The 18,539-nt window shown below is 64.1% G+C and overlaps 4 protein-coding genes across 7 annotated transcripts; 2 read left to right on the forward strand and 2 right to left on the reverse strand.

The window, feature by feature from the left end:
- Positions 1-1,286: 1,286 nt before the first annotated feature.
- Positions 1,287-6,291, reverse strand: PURB (purine rich element binding protein B). The gene has a single exon (XM_064637775.1). It carries the CDS (start codon positions 6,274-6,276, stop codon positions 5,263-5,265), a length of 1,014 nt encoding a protein of 337 aa, XP_064493845.1. The 5' UTR covers positions 6,277-6,291; the 3' UTR covers positions 1,287-5,262.
- Positions 6,292-8,029: 1,738 nt separating this feature from the next.
- LOC135403619 (cytochrome c oxidase subunit 5B, mitochondrial) lies at positions 8,030-9,444 on the reverse strand. Its single transcript, XM_064637812.1, has 4 exons — positions 9,289-9,444; positions 9,094-9,167; positions 8,524-8,623; positions 8,030-8,221 (listed from the first exon to the last, which is right to left on the reverse strand). The coding sequence occupies exons 1-4, from the start codon at positions 9,380-9,382 to the stop codon at positions 8,109-8,111; spliced, it is 381 nt and encodes a 126-aa protein (XP_064493882.1). The 5' UTR covers positions 9,383-9,444; the 3' UTR covers positions 8,030-8,108.
- Positions 9,445-9,666: 222 nt separating this feature from the next.
- LOC135403603 (calsenilin-like) lies at positions 9,667-14,262 on the forward strand. Of its 3 annotated transcripts, XM_064637778.1 has the most exons (8): positions 9,674-11,112; positions 12,182-12,306; positions 12,393-12,462; positions 12,568-12,638; positions 12,887-12,994; positions 13,076-13,180; positions 13,263-13,325; positions 13,751-14,262. In XM_064637778.1, the coding sequence occupies exons 1-8, from the start codon at positions 10,821-10,823 to the stop codon at positions 13,796-13,798; spliced, it is 882 nt and encodes a 293-aa protein (XP_064493848.1). In that variant the 5' UTR covers positions 9,674-10,820; the 3' UTR covers positions 13,799-14,262. The 3 variants fall into 3 exon arrangements, with proteins under 3 accessions (XP_064493846.1, XP_064493847.1, XP_064493848.1); XM_064637776.1 differs by having other exon boundaries at positions 9,667-11,112; positions 12,393-12,638; XM_064637777.1 differs by having other exon boundaries at positions 9,668-11,112; positions 12,887-13,180.
- A 518-nt stretch (positions 14,263-14,780) lies between these two features.
- Positions 14,781-18,221, forward strand: LOC135403608 (fumarylacetoacetate hydrolase domain-containing protein 2-like). Of its 2 annotated transcripts, XM_064637788.1 has the most exons (8): positions 14,781-14,852; positions 15,827-16,008; positions 16,565-16,781; positions 16,856-16,915; positions 16,997-17,156; positions 17,670-17,778; positions 17,846-17,933; positions 18,027-18,221. In XM_064637788.1, the coding sequence occupies exons 2-8, from the start codon at positions 15,830-15,832 to the stop codon at positions 18,087-18,089; spliced, it is 876 nt and encodes a 291-aa protein (XP_064493858.1). In that variant the 5' UTR covers positions 14,781-14,852; positions 15,827-15,829; the 3' UTR covers positions 18,090-18,221. The 2 variants fall into 2 exon arrangements, with proteins under 2 accessions (XP_064493858.1, XP_064493859.1); XM_064637789.1 differs by lacking the exon at positions 14,781-14,852 and having other exon boundaries at positions 15,724-16,008; positions 17,618-17,778.
- Positions 18,222-18,539: the final 318 nt, after the last annotated feature.

Consider the following 18,539-nt stretch of genomic DNA (forward strand, 5'->3'; position numbering starts at 1 on the left):
CCCGAGCCAGGGTCCTGCCGGGCAGGGCCGGGAGCCCGGGGCCCCCCCCGGCACGGGCCCTGTCCCCCGGGTGCCTCGGTTCGCCCCCAGCTCCGGGCAGGGGTGGGGGGCACTGTCCCCGCTGCAGCTGCCGGGGGGGCTCAAGGGGTCCTCCAGCCCCCCCGCCCTGCCCCCGGCTGCTCCACGGCCGGAGCAGGAGGAAGAGGAGGACAAGGAAGGCACCTGTCGCTGTCACTGTCCCCCCCGGGGCGCCTGGTTCAGGCTCCCTCTGGCACGGAGGGCCCTGCGCAGCCCCCACCCCTCGCTGCAGCTGCCGGGAGGGCTCAGGGGGGCCCCTAGCCCCCCATCCCGCAGCTGCTCCCTGTATCCCCGAGGGGGGCAACACCGCTTGCAGCTGCCCCGGGCAGCAACTGCCCGCGGCCCGGGGATCCCTAGGGCTGCCCCGGGGCCTCCGCCGCAGTCCCAGGGCCCCCCGACCCCCGGCTCCGCCCGGAGCAGCTGCGGGGGGGGCCCGGGATGGGGCCGGAGCAGCTGCTCCGCTCGGCCCCGGGGGGCTCGGGGCAGGGAGGGGCCGCGGGGGGAGCGGGGGTCGCGCCGGGCCCCGGTGACAGTGACGGCGGTGGCGGCTCATGCGCAGGCGGGTCCCCGCGTGTCCTCAGATGAGCCCGAGCCCGCAGGGAGCCGCAGCGCGGGGGGCGGGGGCTGCGGCACCCACGGCAGGGCACGGAGGGGACACGGGGTAGCACATACACACCTGACACACACTGCACGCAGCCGTGAGAGCGGCACAGAAGCCTTACCCCTCGTACGCACACCCTGTGCCCGTGCACGTGCCCGCCTGAGCCGTGACGCACACCCCCCACGCCTGTGCCACTCCAGACCCACCCAGCCTCACACCTGCCCACACCGGGCAGCTGTGTGGTGGCACATGTGCCCTACACACAGCTGACACACCCCACACAGTCGTGTGGTGGTACACGCACCTTACCTTACACACCCCACACAGCCCTATGATGGTGCACACCCTGACACACACCTGAACACGCCAAACCTCCTCCCTCCCTTCCCATGCCGGTCCCTCACACCTTCCAGCCCCCCCCGCCCTGCTCGGGGACACCCCTCAGGACAAGGTGGGGGACCCCACGTGCCCTGTCTGTGCCACCTCACACCCTCACACCACCCCACAACGTCCCCACAACACTCCAGGGTGATCACCTGCCCCTCACCCCAATAGTGGCACCAGCTACCCCTCTCTGACCCCCCCAAGGAGCGAGCCGGGCCCAGGCTGGTTTTTCATTCACTTTTCCGCATACTTTATTTGTTACAAACATACAATTCTTTAAATATAGACTGTAAAACTCCATTTGCAAAAATCTGCTACGTCAGGAGTGCTCGGAGCAGGAGGAGTTCGTCGCGTCGGCCTCGTCTGCGCTAGTGGTAACACCCAGGACCTGCCTCCGGCCCCCGGAGCCGCCCCCCCCGGCCGCAGGGAAAGGACACGGGGGCCCCGACCCCCCGGCCCCCCCGTCCGCCTAAAGTGCAGGTTTGCTTTAGTTTTTGTTTTTCTTTCATTAAAAAAATAACAGGAATAAAACTTTCTTTTTTTTTTCTTTTTCTTCTTCTCTTTTCGGCAAAGGGACATCGGGGCGAGCACTCGGGGAGGGAGGCGGCGCTCCCGGGGGATCTGCTGCTCGGAGGGGGATCCAGCACTCAGGGGATCCAGTTCTCAGAGGATCCAGCTCTCCAAGGAGGATCCAGGACTCAGAGGAGGATCCAGCGCTCCAAGGATCCAGTTCTCAGAGGATCAAACTCTCTGAGGAGGATCCAGCTCGAAGGGTCTGACACCTGGAGGATCCAACTCTCAGAGGATCCAACTTGGAGGAGGATCCAACACTCAGTGGAGAGCTGGTGCTTAGAGGATCCAGCTCTTGGAGGATCCAGCCATCAGAGGATCCAACTCTTGGAGCATCTGGCTCTTGGAGGAGGATCCAGGTCCCAGAGGAGGATCTGGCTCTTGGAAGATGTGGCTCTTGGAGGAGGATCCAGTGCTCCCCCACTGACATTTGTCCAATCTCCTGGCCCGTTCTTTGCCCCAGATGTGCTGGGGGAGCTGCCCATGCTGGACCCACTCCCAGCCGCTGCTCCAAGGCTGGAGCCCCCCGGGCCACCGTTCTGGGGCCTCGACCCCATGGGCTCTGGGCCGTCCTGGCTGGATCCAGGCTGTCCCACTGACACCCAACCCTAGCTCCGGCACCACTGGCTCAACCGGCTCCAGGAGCCGATGAGGGCGACGGCCTCGCCCTGCAGGAACACCCGGGAGCATCCACGGAGCCACCTGGGATTTCCCACTGGGAGGACCTGCCGAGCTCCCTGGGGCGTCACCCCACGTACCCCCAGGGCTCCCTCAGCTGCTTTTTTTTTTTTATCTTTTCCAGTTTTTTGCAATTTTTTTCCACTTTTTGCTTTTTTACAAGAGAGGCTGGCAAGGGTCTGGGGTTGGTTTGTCACCAACTCAAGGAGCTGCCACTGGCACGGCCCCACCCATCCCATCCATCCTCTGCCGCCCACAAATCACCTGGAAACAAGGCAGGAGAATCCCGATTTTCTTCCATATTTTTTAGGACAAAAGGAATTGAAGCTGTTGGAACTTCCCCTGGAGGTGCTGCTGGCCCCAGGCCTGGCCTTTTGGGGCATTTCTAGTGGGTTTTGGGGCACTGGACAGGATTCCCAACTTTCTGTCTGTACAGCCATCGTCACACTCTCCATTGGCCCTTCTGGGGCAACAAAGCTGGAAGTACCAGGAATTTGGGATATTTTTCCCCCCCACTTGTGATTTAAAAATAATTAAAAAAGCAATTTGCCCATTTTCTACACAATTCAACCCAAACCCAACCAACTCTGATCTATGTACACACGGCCATGTCTATACACACAGAGATGGGAACAGGGGCCCAGGGGAGATGCCGACACTGTCCTGCTTTTCTGGGAAACACCCACCGGCTCCTGGGGGGCTCCAAGAGAGAAAAAACCCCCAAACTGCCCCAAGCCCCCTCCCCCGCAGCCCCCCTGAGCCGCCGCTCCCCTCAAACCCCCTTTTCCCCCCAATTTTATCTCATTTTGGCTGTTTTTTCCGCTGTCTTCCCCCGACGCTCTCTGCTCTTCCCACCCAAATGGAGCTGCGGGAGGTTGTGTCCATGGATCCAGCGCTGGGAAAGGCTCCCGGAGCCGACGCCAGGAGCTGCTTTTTTGGGTTTATTATCAGATTTTGGTGGTTTTGCCTTTTTTTTTTTGTTTTTTTTTTCTCTTCGATGTATTTCTAGCCAGCTCCCCAGAGCTGGGCCGGGCCGGCAGCGACTCCGCCACTCTCCCGACATAGAAATAAGGCTAAATCACCGCAATTCAGCCAAAAGAAAGAAAAACCAAAGGAATATATATATATTTTTTTTATATATATATATATATCTCATCCTCTTCAAAAATAAAAGGAGAGGTCCCGCGGCCGGACGCCGGTGAGTCCCGCGGAGCCGGGAGCGTTTTTTTTTCCCCCCAAATCCATTGTCGCCGTTGTGGTTTCTGGATTTTCTCCGTGGCAAAGAACACAGGACCAGGAGGATGGGTGGATACAGCAGGAATTCACCGGAAAGAGCTGCCTGAGGGTACAAAATACAGTACGGACACGTCGGCCACCGAGGAAGGACTATTGCTCCCGTGTGAGTGAGGGATCCAGGTCCTTTGCGACGGAGAAGGCTTTAAAAACGGGATAAATGGAAGAAACTCGCTTTAAAAATCCCTTTAAAAAGAGCAACGGCGGCGGGAGCAGCAGGACAGGGCCGGAGCCGGACGGACGGATGGACCCCCAGGGGTCTGCGGCTGTTCCTCACTTCCCAATAAATACGGAGAGAGGGAGATGCCGAATCCGTGGTAATAAATTAAGGAGGCAGCTGAGCGGGCTCCCAAAAATGGATCAAAAGCGAAAAAAAAAAAAAAGTCCTAAAAGTGGCGAAACCGTTGGAGGAGAAGAAGAGGCAAAACTTTGGAATGAGAGTGATGGAGTTCAGAGTTCTGGGAAAATGGGGTGAAAAAGTGGAATTCTGGACAGGGCAGGACTGAGCCGAGGGAGCGAAAAAGAATTTAAAAAAAGACTGTTTGAGAGTGGAAAAATGTGTTTAATAGGGGGTGGCTGGAGGGACCAGGCGGCGCCAGGGCCGGGCCCGGGGGGGGGCAAAAAAAGACAAAAAGAGGCAAAAAATAACAATAACCCCCCTAAAACCACCCCCAAGGGGCCGAGGCCGGGCGCGGCCACGGGTTTGGGGCCGGAAAATCCAATTTGGGTGAAGCCAAGGGGCGGATTCCGGCGGGTCCCGGTGAATCGGGGCCGGAGGCGCCTTATTTGGAGAGAAGGGGAAGATGTTTCACCCCGTCGAGCTTTTCCTTGTGCTTTTTGTCGGCGCCTCCCCCTTCCCGGCGGGAAACGGGAGGTGGGGGGGGAACGGTCTGAAATCGGCAAAACCGAGATCTTCCCTAATTGTCAGGGAGCCGCAGCTCCGCGCCGGCTCGGGGCAGGTTCCAGTTCGGGTGCCCGGAGTTTGCAGTTTGCATCCCAAAAAACCGACAAAAAAAAAAAAAAAAAACAACAACGTGGAAAGAGGAGAAAAAGGAGGGGAAAAAAAAAAAAGAGAATGAAGGAAAAATCACAAGCCGAGGGAACGAACGGCCGTTGGTCCAAGGTGCCCCTGCTGCCCCCCCGGCGCCGCGGCTGCCCCCCCGGCTCCAGGGCCCTCGGTGCTGGTTTCAATGGGGGGCATCGGGAGGAGAGGGGGCTGCGGGTGAGCCCCTGTCCCTCCCCAGAGCAGCGAGTCTTGGGGGGCCCACGGCGGGGACAGAGCAGGGGGAGGAGCCGCGGGCAGCGGCGCGGTCGGGCCGGTTTCTCTCTCCGGTGGCTGCAGGAGGGGGGGCTCGGGGGGTGTTTCGGAGACCCCCGCGCCCACCACTGCCGGGGGGGGGGGGGCTCGGGGACCCTTCATCCCGTTGCTGAGAGCGGGGGCATAGGGGGGTTTGGGGACCCCTTCACCCTGTCGCTGGGAGGGGGGTGGGCTCGGGGACCCCTTTGCCCCATTGCTGTTTTGGGGGAGGAGACTCGGGGGTTTGGGAACCCCTCTGCCCCGTCACTGGGAGGGGGGATCGGGGGCCCCTCTGCCCCGGGGCTCGGGGGGGGCGGTAGGGGGCCGGCGTCGGGGGGTCGAGGGCTGGGTGGGGGTCGGCTCAGTCGTCGTCCACGTCGTCGCCGTCAGAGTCGTCGCCGGCTCCGCTGCCGCTGCCGGGCCCGGGGGGGCCGGCGCGCCGATCGTAGAGCTTGTCCCGCTGGCGCTCCTGGATGTCGCGCATCTCCTCGGCGTAGCGGCAGAAGGCGCCGCCGAACTTGGCCCAGGCCTTGTAGGGGACGGTGATGGCGTTGCGGTAGGACGGCTTCACCTCGCTGACCCGCAGGAACACGCCGTACTTGTTGCAGCCCACGTCGAAGAAGAAGCGCTTGGAGTCCACGGTGATGGACGTGCCCTCGGGCAGCTCCCCGTAGAGCCCCCCGCCGCCCGGGCCGCCGCCGCCGGGGCCGCCCAGCTCGTCCTCCTCGCCGCCGTAGTCGTCGATGAGCTTGGCCAGCGCGTCGCGGAACTCGATAAGGCCCTGGGCGGGCAGCGCGATGGTCTGGCCGCTCTGCAGCCCCGGGGGGCCCCCCGCGAACCCCCCCGGGCCGCCGGGGCCGCGGTTCACGGTCTGGCGGATGCGCAGGAAGCGCCCGCGCTGGTTCTCCTTCAGGTCCAGGTAGTACTTGCGGTTCTCCCGCACCAGGAACTCGCTCTTGAGGGCGCGGCGGGGCCCGGCGCCGTCCTCGCCCGGCGGCCCCGCGGCCTGGGCGAGCTGCTCGGGGCTGGACGGGCCCAGCTGCGCGTAGTGCTCGATGAAGTCGCCCAGGTAGTCGCGGAACTCGGCGGCCACGGCCATGGAGAGCGTGAGGCGGCTCTTGGAGCCGCCCGCGCCCACCTCGGCGATCTTGAGGAAGCGGCCCTTGGCGTTCTGCTTCACGTCCAGGTAGAAGCGCTTGTTCTGGATGTCCAGCCGCTTGGACGCCAGCTCCTGCGTCTCCTGTTCGGGGCCGGCCGCGCCGCCGCCGCCGCCGGGCCCTGCCGCGGGCCCGGCCCCCCCTGCCCCGCCACGGGCGGCCCCGAACCCGCCGCCGCCGCCGCCGCCGCGCTCGCTGCCGCTGTCCCCGTCCGCCATCTTGTCCGCCCGCCCCGCGCGCCGCCCGCTTCCGGCCCCGCTGCGACACCGCCGATGACGTCACCGCCGCACCGCCGCCGTCACGTGCGCGGGGGGGCCAAGGGGGGAAGAGCCCCGCCCGCCGCGTCCCCGCGCGCCCCCGGCAGGCCCCGCCCCCCGCTGTCAGTCATGGCTGCCTGCGGCCCCCATTGGTCAATGAGACCCCGCCCCCGAGGCCCCGCCCCTCGAGTTTTCTTGACCATAAAGCCCCGCCCCCCCGCTGTCAGTCACGGCCAGCACGGCCCCGATTGGTCGGTGAGCCCCAAGCCCCGCCCCGCAGCACCTGCCCCTCCCCACTCCCTCAGTCGCAGGCTCCCGCCCGTCCCTGCTTGTCAGCCATGGCCGCCGCCGGCCCCCATTGGTCAGAGAGGCACAGAGCACCGCCCCGGCATAGCCCCGCCTCCCACCGCTTCCATTGAGCATAAACCCCGCCCTCCAGCGGTCAGTCACGGCCACCACAAGCCCCCATTGGTCAATGAGATCGAGGGCTCCTCCCCCATCAAGCCCCGCCCCACCGCCTCTCCACTCGAGTTCCATTGAGTGCACAGCCCGGCCCCCCCGGCTGTGCCTCACAGCTAGCCCAGCTCCCATTGGCTGAGGCCTAAAGTTGCACCTCCTGGCTGTCAGTCAGGGCTTCCAGCAGCACCGATTGGTTGGTGAGCCCCAAGCCCCGCCCTCCCCTCCCAGCAGTCCCATAAATTGCAGGTTCCCACCCACTCCTGCTGTCAATCACAGCCTCCACCAGCTCCTATTGGTCAGTGAGGCTGGAGCCCCGCCCCACCAGGCAGGCCCCACCCCTGGCTGTCAGTCATGGCCACCACAGTCCCCATCAGCTGGTGAGGATCAGAGCCCCTCCCCCCGGGGGTGCATGACATCATGACTGCCCAGTCTGACGTCATTGGTGACATCAGCAACACAGGGGACACGCTGGGGATCCGGCAGCCTCCAGGTCCTCCCTGGGCCCCCCAGGGCCCCTAAGTGGGGCTGGGAGGGTACAACCTGACCCCCCGTCCTGGGGATGTGTGATACAAGGGCAGAGCTGCAGCATCCAGATCCTGTGGGGGCCTGCTGAGGGACTTCCAGGGACCCCCCAGGATCTCCTGAGAACCTCTGGGGAACTCAAGGGACCCACTGGGGACCTTATGGGAACCTTCATGGACTTATTGGGGCCTCCTGGGATCTCATGAGAACCTTCAGGGACTCCCAGGGGTGTTGTGGAGCCTCCCAGGTGCCCTCAGAGGTGCCAGGGCAGGACCAGCCCCCAGGGCTCCCCCAGTGTCCCCAGGAGGCTCCCGCCCAATGGAGTGTCACCCCTGGGGCAGGTGATGCCCCCCAAGGATGTGTCCAGCTGTGCCTCTCCCATGTGAACAGAGAGACCCCCACAGAGGCATCTGGGGGGACACTTGTGTGTGGGAGGGCTAAGAGGGTAACCCAGCCCCCTCTGGGGTCTTCTTTTGGGGTGGGTGATCCCCCAGGCTGGGCAGGGAGGCCCAAAATAGTACCCCTGAGACCCCCCAGCAGCTGCACCCCAGCTGCCCCTCAAATCCCAGCACCCTCCAGGGAAGAGGGACAGTGAAAGGGGGTCCCTCAACAAGCCCCCTCCCACAGCCCCAGGTCACTCACAGTGACACACCCTCACGGCCTGGCCTGGCTCCACACAGCAGTTGCCCCCGCTCCCCACCCTGCTGCACCCCCAGCACACACAGAGTCAGGGTCTCCCCACCATCTCTTTATCGTGGGCTCAGGTGCAGGGGGGGCTCAGCAGGGCCCCGGGGGGGGTCCCACAGCCCCCCTCAGTGGGGCAGCTCATGGGGGATCAGTTTGTAGTGGGCCCCACAGGAAGGGCAGCGCTGGGCCTCGCCCTTGTGCAGCCAGAACCAAACCACGCAGCTGTTGTCCTCCTCACCTGGGGACAGGGACAGAGTGGGACAGGGCATGGACACAGGGACAGGAATGGGGCCCGGGAACAGAGACAGAAACGTGGGAACAGGGCATGGACACAGGGACAGGACAGACACATGGACACAGGGACAGGATGGACACACAGACCAGAGGGACACACAGACAGCAGGGTCACTCACTCACAGACACAGGGACAGGAGGGACACAAGGACAGGGTCACTCACAGACACACGGACACAGCAGACACACGGACAGGGTTGCTCACAGACACACGGACAGGACAGACACACGGACAGGGTCACTCACAGACACAGCCCACGATGCGTTTGTTTGTGATGGAGGGCACGAGGTTCGGGTCCTCTTTGGTGCCCGCGTAGCGTTTGGGCCGGAACATGCTGTAGGGGTCCTGGGGGGCAGGGGGGTCAGGAGGGCACCCGTGGGACAGGTACCCCCCCCAGAGACACCCTGACACCCCCTAGACTCGCCACTCTCACCCCCCGACCATGAGACCCCCCTGAAACTCACCACCCCCACCACCTGGGGTCCCCCAGCTCCCTGTTCCCAAGAATCCCCCAGCTCTGAGACCCTCAGACCTCCCCGAGACCTCCCCCAACAACACACCTTGTCCCCACCAAAAACACCAAACCCCCCCAGACGACCCCTCCCACCCCCTGAGCCCCGCCTCCTGTATTCGTCGGACCCTGAGACCACCCCAGACCCTCCCTCGCCGCCCCTGAGCCCCCTAGAACCGCCTGAGACTCTCAAACGCCCCCAAGACACCCCTCCTCCCCCCCGAACAGTCGAACTCCGAAACCTCCTCAGACCCCCCCGAGTTCCCCAAGAACCCCCGCCCCCCCCGGGTGCCCCCGCACTCACCAGGCCCTTGTTCAGGGCCTCCATGACCTTCCTCTCCATCCCAGTCGCCTGTTCTTCATCGCTGGCCAGGCTCCCTGCGGACCGCGGTCACACGGGGAGGGAGGCACGGACACCGCGCCCGCTCCCCTCCTGCGGCCCCGCACGCCCCCTCCCCCGCGCCCCCCCCGCACCGCCCTCCCCCCGGTCCCCGCTCACCGGGCACGCCGAGCTGGCGCGCGGGCGCGGCGCGGGCGGAGGCGCCGGGCAGGAGCCGCAGGGCCGCGCTCACCCGCAGTAACCTTGAGGCCATGGCGGCACCGGCTCTTCCGCTGCGGGAGCGGAAGCGGAAATGACGTCACTCGAGATCGGGACGGCGTGCGGTGAGCGGAGCCTGCCCCCGAGGCTTGGCCACGCCCCAAGGCGGAACCACGCCTCTTTCCTGGGCCACGCCCCTTAGAAACAAAACCACGCCTTCCTTCTGGGACACGCCCCCAGTGCGGCCCCCGGGGGTCACCGAGGGCGGAGGCAGATGGGACAGCGCGAAGGGGACAGGGACGGGGTCAGGGATGGGGACACCCAGGGAGCGACAGGGATGGGGACAGCCTGGGGGGGACAGGGATGGGGACAGCCCATGAGGGGGCAGGGACACTCTGGGGGTACAGGGGAACCCTGGGGGTTGTGGGGACACTCCTGGGGGGACAGGGACTGTGCCCCTGAGGTAGAAGCTGGGGATGGGAGCACCTGGAGAGGGACAGGGACAACCCCCAGGGGGACAGAGACAGTGTTCCCGAGGGCGGTGGGAGGGGGGACAGGGATCCCCTGGAGGTGACGAAGACACCTCAGGGTGGATGGGACAATGTCCCTGGGACCACGGGGGTGGGACAGCCCTGGAGGAGGGGGACAAAGAACTGGGGACCATGGGGACATGACACCTCCAGAGGGATGGGGACAGATGGTCCTGGGGCCTTGGGGACCGAGAGTCCCGGGGGAGAACAGGGCCAGGGACACGGGGGGGGGGGGATGGGAATGATGTCCTGGGAGCCATGGGGGTGGGACACCCCAAGGGATAGGGACAGGGGCAGCCCTGGGGGGACAGGGCCAATGTCCCCAGAACCACGATGACACCCTCAAGGTGACAAGAACAATGTCCCTGGAACTCTGGGGACAAGACCAGCCCAGGACACTGCAGAGAGACATTCCTGGAGTCTTGGGGCCATGCAGGGACAGGGACACCTCGGGGACACAGGGACAGCTCAGGGGGTACAGGCCCGATGTCCCCAGGAGCAGGGACAACCCCTGAGGGATGGGGACAGATTGTCCCAGGGCTCTGGGGACAGAACAGCCCCAGGGGGGACAGGGACAATCTCCCCAGGACTACGGAACGTGACACCCCTGGGGGCACAGGGACACCCTCGGGACAGATCTGGGGGGACAGGGCTCATGTCTCCAGAGCAGGGACAGCCCTGGAGGGGTGGGAACAGCCCTGGGGGCACAGGGCCAGCCCCCCGCCCCTTCCCCTGCCTCAGTTTCCCCCCCCCTCGCTGCTTACTCATCCCCATCGATCCTATCGATCCCACCGGGGGTGGGGGGGGGGGCAAAACAACCTTTCCCCCCCCCCAGTTTTGAGGCTGGCACTGGTTTGACCCCCCGGCTGTGCAGCCACAAGCCCGGGGTGCTGCGGGGAGGGGGGGACAGCGCCCCTGGGCCCCCCCAAATCCTTCAGGGGGAGGGAGGGGGCTAAAAATAAAATGTGGGAAAGCAGCGCCGGGGGGGCCAGGGGGGTGGGCGAGTGCCAAGGGAGGAGGAGGAGGAGGAGGAGGAGGAGGCAGGACAGACGGGCACAGGCGGGCACAACACCCGCCCTGTGCTCCCGCAGCACCCACTGCCCACACTCTGCCGGGGTCTGGGGGGGACCCCCCAAGCCCCCCCCGGGGGCCATGGGCATCCAGGGCATGGAGCTGTGCGCCGTGGCCGTGGTCATCCTCCTCTTCATCGCCGTGCTCAAGCAGTTCGGCATCCTGGAGCCCATCTCCATGGAAGGTACCCCCCAGTTATAACCTTAATGAACCCTAATTATTGAGTTAATTAATCCCTCCCATCCCTCCCCCCATCAGTGACCTGTTGGCCCTCTGAGGTCAAACCAGCTGGGTTTGGAGTTCCCCCCCGAGAGGGTTTGGGGTGAAGGCTGAGGGTTTGGGGGGTGGTGGAGAGGGCAGGTCCCCCCAGCCCCCCTCCAGCCCCCCATTGCAATGTCCTGGCCCAGCCCTGCTCTGACCTTCCCCGGGGGGCTATGCCAGTGCTGCCCCCAAAAAACTCATCCCCAGAGACCCCCTGCCCCTCCCAAGGTGCCCCCACTCCCTGTTAACAGATAACAGGGACCCCCAAACCTCCCCGAGGTGGGAGGGGGCGGCTCTGAGCTGCTGTTAACCCCCACCCCCCCCCCGAGCTGGGGGGCTCTGCCACCACAGAGACCCCCCAAAGCCCCCTGGGGATGGGACACAGGGATCCCCCGGCCCCCACTGACTCCCAATCCCCCCAAAACACAACACCAGGCCCTCCCACTCCCTTTCTGCCCCCCAAGCCCCCCTGAGACCCGGTTTAGCAGGACCCAGGGGGTTCAACCCCTCTGGGGGGACCCTAGGGATTTTCCAGGGTCCCAGCCCCATCCCAAAATTCCCACCCCTCCCTCTGTGCCGGGAGGCTCCATGGGGGCTCCCCAGGCTGGAATTATTAATAAGCCATCATTTATTAATTACCTTTGGCCGGGGAGAGGCAGCTCCGGAATGTTCCGTGCCTCCGGAATGCAGGAAACCCCTTGGGATTCGACACCCGGGGTGTTCCAGGGGCCCAAAGGGAATTTTGGGGTCCACCACGGCACCTGGGGTGGTTTTGAGGCCGTGGGAGTAGCTGTAGGGGGGATAGGGTTGGTTTTAGCGGGGATGGAGGTGGTTTTAGGGGTTGGAGGGTTGGTTTTAGGGAGAATGGGGGTGGTTTTAAGGGGTAGAAGGGTTGGCTTTAGGGGGGTGGGGGTGGTTTAAAGGGGATAGGGGTGGCTTTAGGGCAGGGGGGGTGTTTTTAAGGGGGATCTTTGTCCGAGGGGTCTCTCCAGACAACAGCGATGCCGACGTGGAGCTCCCGACTATCCGGCACCAACCCGAGGGGCTGGAGCAGCTCCTGGCCCGGACCAACTTCACCAAGATTGAGCTGCAGTCCCTCTACCGTGGCTTCAAGAACGTGAGCTTGGGGGTCCCTCACCCCCTGACCCCACATACGAGGGTCCTGGGGGTCTCCAGTGTCACCAGGCGCCACCTCCTTCCCAGGAATGTCCCAGCGGCCTCGTGGACGAGGAAACCTTCACACTCATCTACTCACGGTTCTTCCCCCAGGGCGGTGAGTCGGGGGGCCCCCAAACCTGCCAGGGGGGGTCTGGGGGGGCCCATCCAGACAAACAGCCCCTGCCAAAGCGGGGGGAGTCACCGTCCCCTTGCCCTGCAGACGCCAGTTCCTACGCCCACCTCTTGTTCGACGCCTTCGATGCCGACCACAACGGGGCTCTGTGCTTCCAGGTGGGAATTCCTGGCGTGATTCATCACATCCTCCTCCTCTTCCTCCTCCTCCTTCTCCTCCTCCTCCTCCCAGGCTATGGCCAAACTCTCCCTCACGGTGCCCCCGCAGCACAAGGGGTGGTGGTTAAAAATAACGGGATCAATAGGGAACAAATCCCTCGGGCGCCCCGGGATCGATGTGGCAGCAGGAGGGGGGGCTGAGTGCTGTGAGGGGGGTTGGGGTCCCTCCCTGCTCACACCCACGGCAGGATTTTGCCGTGGGGCTCTCGGTGCTGCTGCGGGGGACAGAGCAGCAGAAGCTGAAGTGGACGTTTGACCTCTACGACGTGAATAAGGACGGCTACGTCACCAAGGAGGTGACACTGGGGGACACTGGGGGGGCTGGTGGGGCGGGGGGCACCCAGAGAGGGACGTGCCGGTGCTCTGTGTGCCCCCAGGACATGCTGGAGATCATGAAGTCCATCTATGCCATGATGGGGCCCTGCACCGAGCCCACCCTGCGGGCCAGTGCCCCAGCCCAGCACATGGAGCTGTTCTTCCAGGTGACACTGTCCCCTCTGCCCCCTCCTGGGGCCACCTCCCGGGGCCACCCACCCCCACTCAGCCCCGGCCACTCCCTTGCAGAAGATGGACAGGAACGGGGACGGTGTGGTGACCTTCGAGGAGTTCCTGGAGACCTGCCAGGAGGTGGGGGGACTCCGGGGGGCTGGGGGGCACTGCCACCCTCCTCCTCCTCCATCCTGCCAGGCCTTGGAGTCTGAGACATCCCCCTGCTCCTAGTTCTGTCCCAGAGTGATGTGCTGGGGGGGGCAGGAGGGATGGGGACAAGGGGGTGACCCCGGGAGGGGGGACAGGAGGAGAGAGACAGGAAGGGAATGGCAGGAGGGGGGAACAGGAGGGGGGCTGGGAGAGGAATGGGAGGGAGGGACGGGAGGAGTGTTATGGGAAGTGTGGGATGGGAGGTGTTGGGCGGTGGGGAGAGGAGAGAGGGGACAGGATTGGGGGGGAAAGGAGGGGGGAGACAGGGAAGCAGGATGGGAGGGACAGGAGTGGGATGGCAGGAGGGGGACAGGTGGAGGGGGACACGGGAGTCTCTGTCCTCTCCCCTCCAGGACAAGGACATCATGAGCTCCATGCAGATCTTCCACAATGTGCTCTAGACCCTGGGCCTCCCCCGGAGACAGGAGGAGACAAGGACAACGCTGCCACCAGAGCCCCCAGCACGGTGCTGGCACATGCAAGATGGACCCATTTCAGGGGGCTGAGCCCCCCTCGACAAGGACCCCCTGCCCTGGGTGGCATAGGGACCTGACATGGCACAAACAGGACCCTGACACCAGGCCCCCCCGGGGTGAGGACCCCCTGAGAGGGGACTCCCTGGGATGTGGGGACCCCTCAGGGACAGGATCCCTTGGAGATGGCACCCCCCAGGGAAGGGACCCCCCGGGACGTGGGGAGTTCCTGAGTGGGGGTCTCCAGGCATGAAATGGAGCCCCCAAACACCAACCAAAAGTACACAGACCCACCTCCCCCCTCATCACTCAGGGGACCCCCACGAGGCCACAGCACCCCCCCAGCACGTGGAGAGGGGGTTGTTTTATAAATAAACCAGGCAGTGACGATTTAGGGGGAAACGGAGTCAAGTGCGACGTGACAGCTGTGCAGTGTCCCTGCCCCCGTCCCCGTCCCTGTCTCAGTCCAATCCCAGTCCCTGCCCCAGTCCCAGCCACCATCCCTGTCCCCATTCCTGTCCTGGCCTCGATCCCCGTCCCCATCCCTGCCCCATCCCAGTTCCTGGCCCTGTCCTTCTCCCTGTCCCCTCCCTGGCCCTGCCCCTAATCCAGCCCCTGTCGTTCTTTCCGTCCCTGACACAGTCCCCATCGCAGTCCCAGTCCCTCTCCTAGTCACTGTCCCAGTCCCTGTCCCGGTCCCAATCCCAATTCCTGCCCCAGTCCCCGTCGCTATAATGGTCCCATTCCCGCTCCCAATCCCATTTCCGAACCCAGTCCCACCCAGGCCTGGTGCCCCTCCCCCTCCTCCTCCCCGGCCCCGCCTCCTCCGCCCTCCCCTCTCATTGGTCCTCGTTGGGGGCGGTCCCGTCCTCTCCGCGCTCCCATTGGACGGCCCGAAGGGGGCGTGGCCTCAGCGCGGCGACCTTTAGACAGGCGGGGGCGGGGGCAGGTCTGCAGCGCCCCCTGGCGGAGCGGGAACAACGTGCGTGAGACCCCCGGGAACGGGGGGATCCCTGGGAATAGGGGGGGAACCTGGGAACGGGGGGATCCCTGGGAATAGGGGGGGGAACCTGGGAACGGGGGGATCCCTGGGAATAGGGGGGGGAACCTGGGAACGGGGGAATCCCTGGGAATAGGGGGGGGAACCTGAGAACGGGGGGGATCCCTGGGAACGGGGGGGGGAACCTGAGAATGGGGGGGATCCCTGGGAACGGGGGAATCCCTGGGAATAGGGGGGGGAACCTGGGAATAGGGGGGGGAACCTGGGAACGGGGGGGATCCCTGGAAAGGGGAGTGTTCCTGGAAACAGGGAGATCCCTGGGAACGGGGGGATCCCTGGAAAGGGGGGGGTTCCTGGAAACAGGGGGGATCCCTGGGATCGGGTAGATCTCTGGGAACGGGAGGGATCCCTGGGAACGGGGGGGATCCCTGGGAACGGGGGGATCATTGGGGACGGGAAGGATCCCTGGGAATGGGGGGAATCCTGGGAACGGGGGCGGGGAATCCACGACATCAGGGGGAATCTCCAGGATCGGAATTGTGTGGGATTGCGGGGGAGGGATCCCTGGGATCGGGGCTAAGGGGGGAATCTCTGGCATCGGGGGGATTCCCGCGGTCGGGGCTACGTGGGATAAGGGGGATGTCCCCTGGGATCGGGGCTGGGCGGAACTGGGGGGGTGGATGCCGGGGATTTACCTGGGATCGGGCGGATTCCCCCAGTCTGGGGGTGTGCAGAGTCGGGGGACCCTGGGATCGGGCTGAGCGGGGGGATACCCTCAGGGATCGGAGCAGGGCGGGACCAGGAGGGGCTGCCCTGGAATCGGGGCGATTCTGGGGGTCAGAACTGCGTGGGATCGGGGGGAGGGGATCCTCCCGGTTGGCCGGGATCCACCCCGGGCCGAGGGGGGTCCGCAGCCCCCGGGTCCCCCCGGTGCGGTGCCGATCCCGGTTCCGCAGGGGATGCGCGGGGCTCTGCGGCTCGTGCGGTTCCGGGGGGCCGCGGGCGGGGGGCCCAGGCTCGGGCTGGAGGAGGCGCCCGGGGGGGACCTGGTGGATCTGAACGCGGCCGAGCCGGCGCTGCCCCTGTCCATGCGGGAGTTCCTGGAGCTCGGCCCGCGCGGGCTGGAGCTCGCCCAGAGGTGGGTACCCCAAAGGTGGGGGATCCCTGAAGGTTGGTGCTTCAAAACCTGGGTCCCCCCAGGGGTGGATCTCCCCAGTGGTGGGTGACCCGAAAAGGGTCCCCTGAAAGGAGAGTGACTCCCAAAAACGTGTGTCCCCAAGGGTGGGTGATCCCCAAAGGAGGGTCCACCAAAATCTGGGTGGGTGATCCCCAAAGGAGGGTCCACCAAAATCTGGGTGACTCTTTGGCTGACCCCCAGAAGTGTGTGACCCCCCACACAGTGGGTTCCCCCCAAAGGTAGGTGCCCTCAGAGGTGGGTGCTCCAAAATGTGGGTGACCTCCTAAATAGGGTCCCCTCAAAAGGTGGGTGAGCCCAAAAAAAGGGTCCCTCAAATCTGAGTGACCCTTTGAATGACCCCCAGAAGTAGGTCCCCTCAGATTCTGGAGCCCCAGAACTGTGGGTGACCTTCCAGGGGTAGGTGACCCCCAAACGTGGCTGAGCCCAAGGACAGGTGTCCCCAGAGGTGGATGCCCCAAAACATGGGTGACTCCCAGAGGTCTGTGTGTCCCCGCAGGGCCCTGGAGTCGGGGCAGCACCGGGTGGCTCGTGGGGCCACGCGGCTCCTGGCACCCGTGGGAGACCCCGAGAAGCTGATCTGTGTGGGGCTCAACTACCGCGACCACTGCGAGGAGCAGGGTGCCAGGGTGCCCAAGGAGCCCATCATCTTCAGCAAGTTCCCCAGCGCCATCACCGGGCCCTTCGATGACATCGTGCTCCCCCAGGACAGCACCGTGGGTACCCCGGGACCCATCCCCGCAGCCCCCCTGGGGGTCGGGACCCCCAACCCCCTGTGTTGTCCCCGCAGGAGGTGGACTGGGAGGTGGAACTGGCCGCTGTCATCGGGAAGAGGGGGCGGCACATCGAGGTACCCCCTGCCCCACCCACACCTCGCCTGGGGGGGTCCCTGTGTGTGTGTCCCCTGTAAGGGGGTCCCACTGCCCCGCAGGAGTCGGCAGCCCTGGAGCACGTGGTGGGGTTCACGGTGGCCAACGACGTGAGTGCCCGGGACTGGCAGCTGCGCAACGGGCGGCAGTGGCTGCTGGGGAAAACCTTCGACACCTTCTGTCCCCTGGGGCCCGCCCTTGTCACCAGGGAGGCGGTGAAAGGTGGGGACGCGGATGGGGATGGGACAGGGATGGGATGGGGACAGAACAGCAATGGATGTGGGACGGGGGAGGACTGGGAACAGTAGAGACAAGGATGGGGACAGGATGGGCCAGGATAGGGACAGTGATGGGGACTGGACAAGAACAGGACAGCAATGGGATGGGGACAAGGATGGAGACAGGACACAGATGCGATCTGGACAGGGATGGAATGGGGACAGGACCAGAAGCAGAACAGGATGAGGACAGGACAGACATAGGAATGGGTGGGGACAGTCGGAACACAGAGGGGGATAAAGATGGAGACACGACAAGGACAGGACACTGATGGGATGGGAACAGGATGGGGACGAGACACAAATGGGATGAGAAAAGGAATGGGATGGGACAGGGACTCTTTCCCAGCTGACACTGGTGGTGTCACCCCCCCATTTGCCCAAACCCCCTGTGTTTTCCCCCAGGTGGGGCTCATGGTGGCACTGTCCCCATGTCCCCCTGTGTCCCCTCCCACAGACCCCCACAACCTGTGGATCCGCTGCAGCATCAATGGGCGCCCGATGCAGGACAGCAGCACCCACCACCTCGTCTTTGGGGTGCCCGCCCTCATTGCCTGGGTGTCCCGGTAGGAACGGGGAGCCGGGGACCCCCAGAGCCCAGGGGGTCACAGCTGACCCCCTGTGTGCCCCCAGGTTCGTGACACTGGTCCCTGGGGACATCCTGCTGACGGGGACTCCTGCCGGAGTGGGGTTCTTTCGGAAACCCCCTGTCTTCCTTAAGGTGAGGGAAAAGAGGGGCTCAGGTGGGGCTGGGGGGCAAGTGAGGACACAGTGGACCCCACGAGGGACAGATGCCACCATGTGCCCTTCGCAGCCCGGGGACGAGGTGCAGTGTGAGATCGAGGAGCTGGGCACCATCTGCAACCGCGTGGTCTGATGGTGGAGAGACCTCCCAGATCCCACCCCTGTGGGATCAATAAATCCACTAACAAAGCGAATTCAGAATCAGTCTACTGAAACGCTCCCTATCTGGGAAAAAGATAATAAAAAGACTGAAAATGTGGACTAATTAGCATGAGAAGTGAGAAAGTAATAATCAATAGAATATAGAATATTACTTATTTAAGGGAATTATGTAACATAACCAATGAACATGAATTTCTTTGTTAAAAATGTATAAATAACGAAATGTTTTGAAAGTGGGTAGGTATGTTGAGTGGAACTATCCCCATGCACCCCAACACTGTGACTGAACTAATGCCTGCTTTCTAATACTAAAAAAATAGTGTTAGAGAGTTTGATTTATCCCAATGTTTTTACTGAAAACTGGACCTACTGTTAGTGAGCAGAGAAGGGCTGGGGGGAAATGTGCTGGTTGGAGCTGTCT

Source organism: Pseudopipra pipra, chromosome 28 (assembly GCF_036250125.1).
Source record: "Pseudopipra pipra isolate bDixPip1 chromosome 28, bDixPip1.hap1, whole genome shotgun sequence".
Taxonomy (NCBI): Eukaryota; Metazoa; Chordata; class Aves; order Passeriformes; family Pipridae; genus Pseudopipra; species Pseudopipra pipra.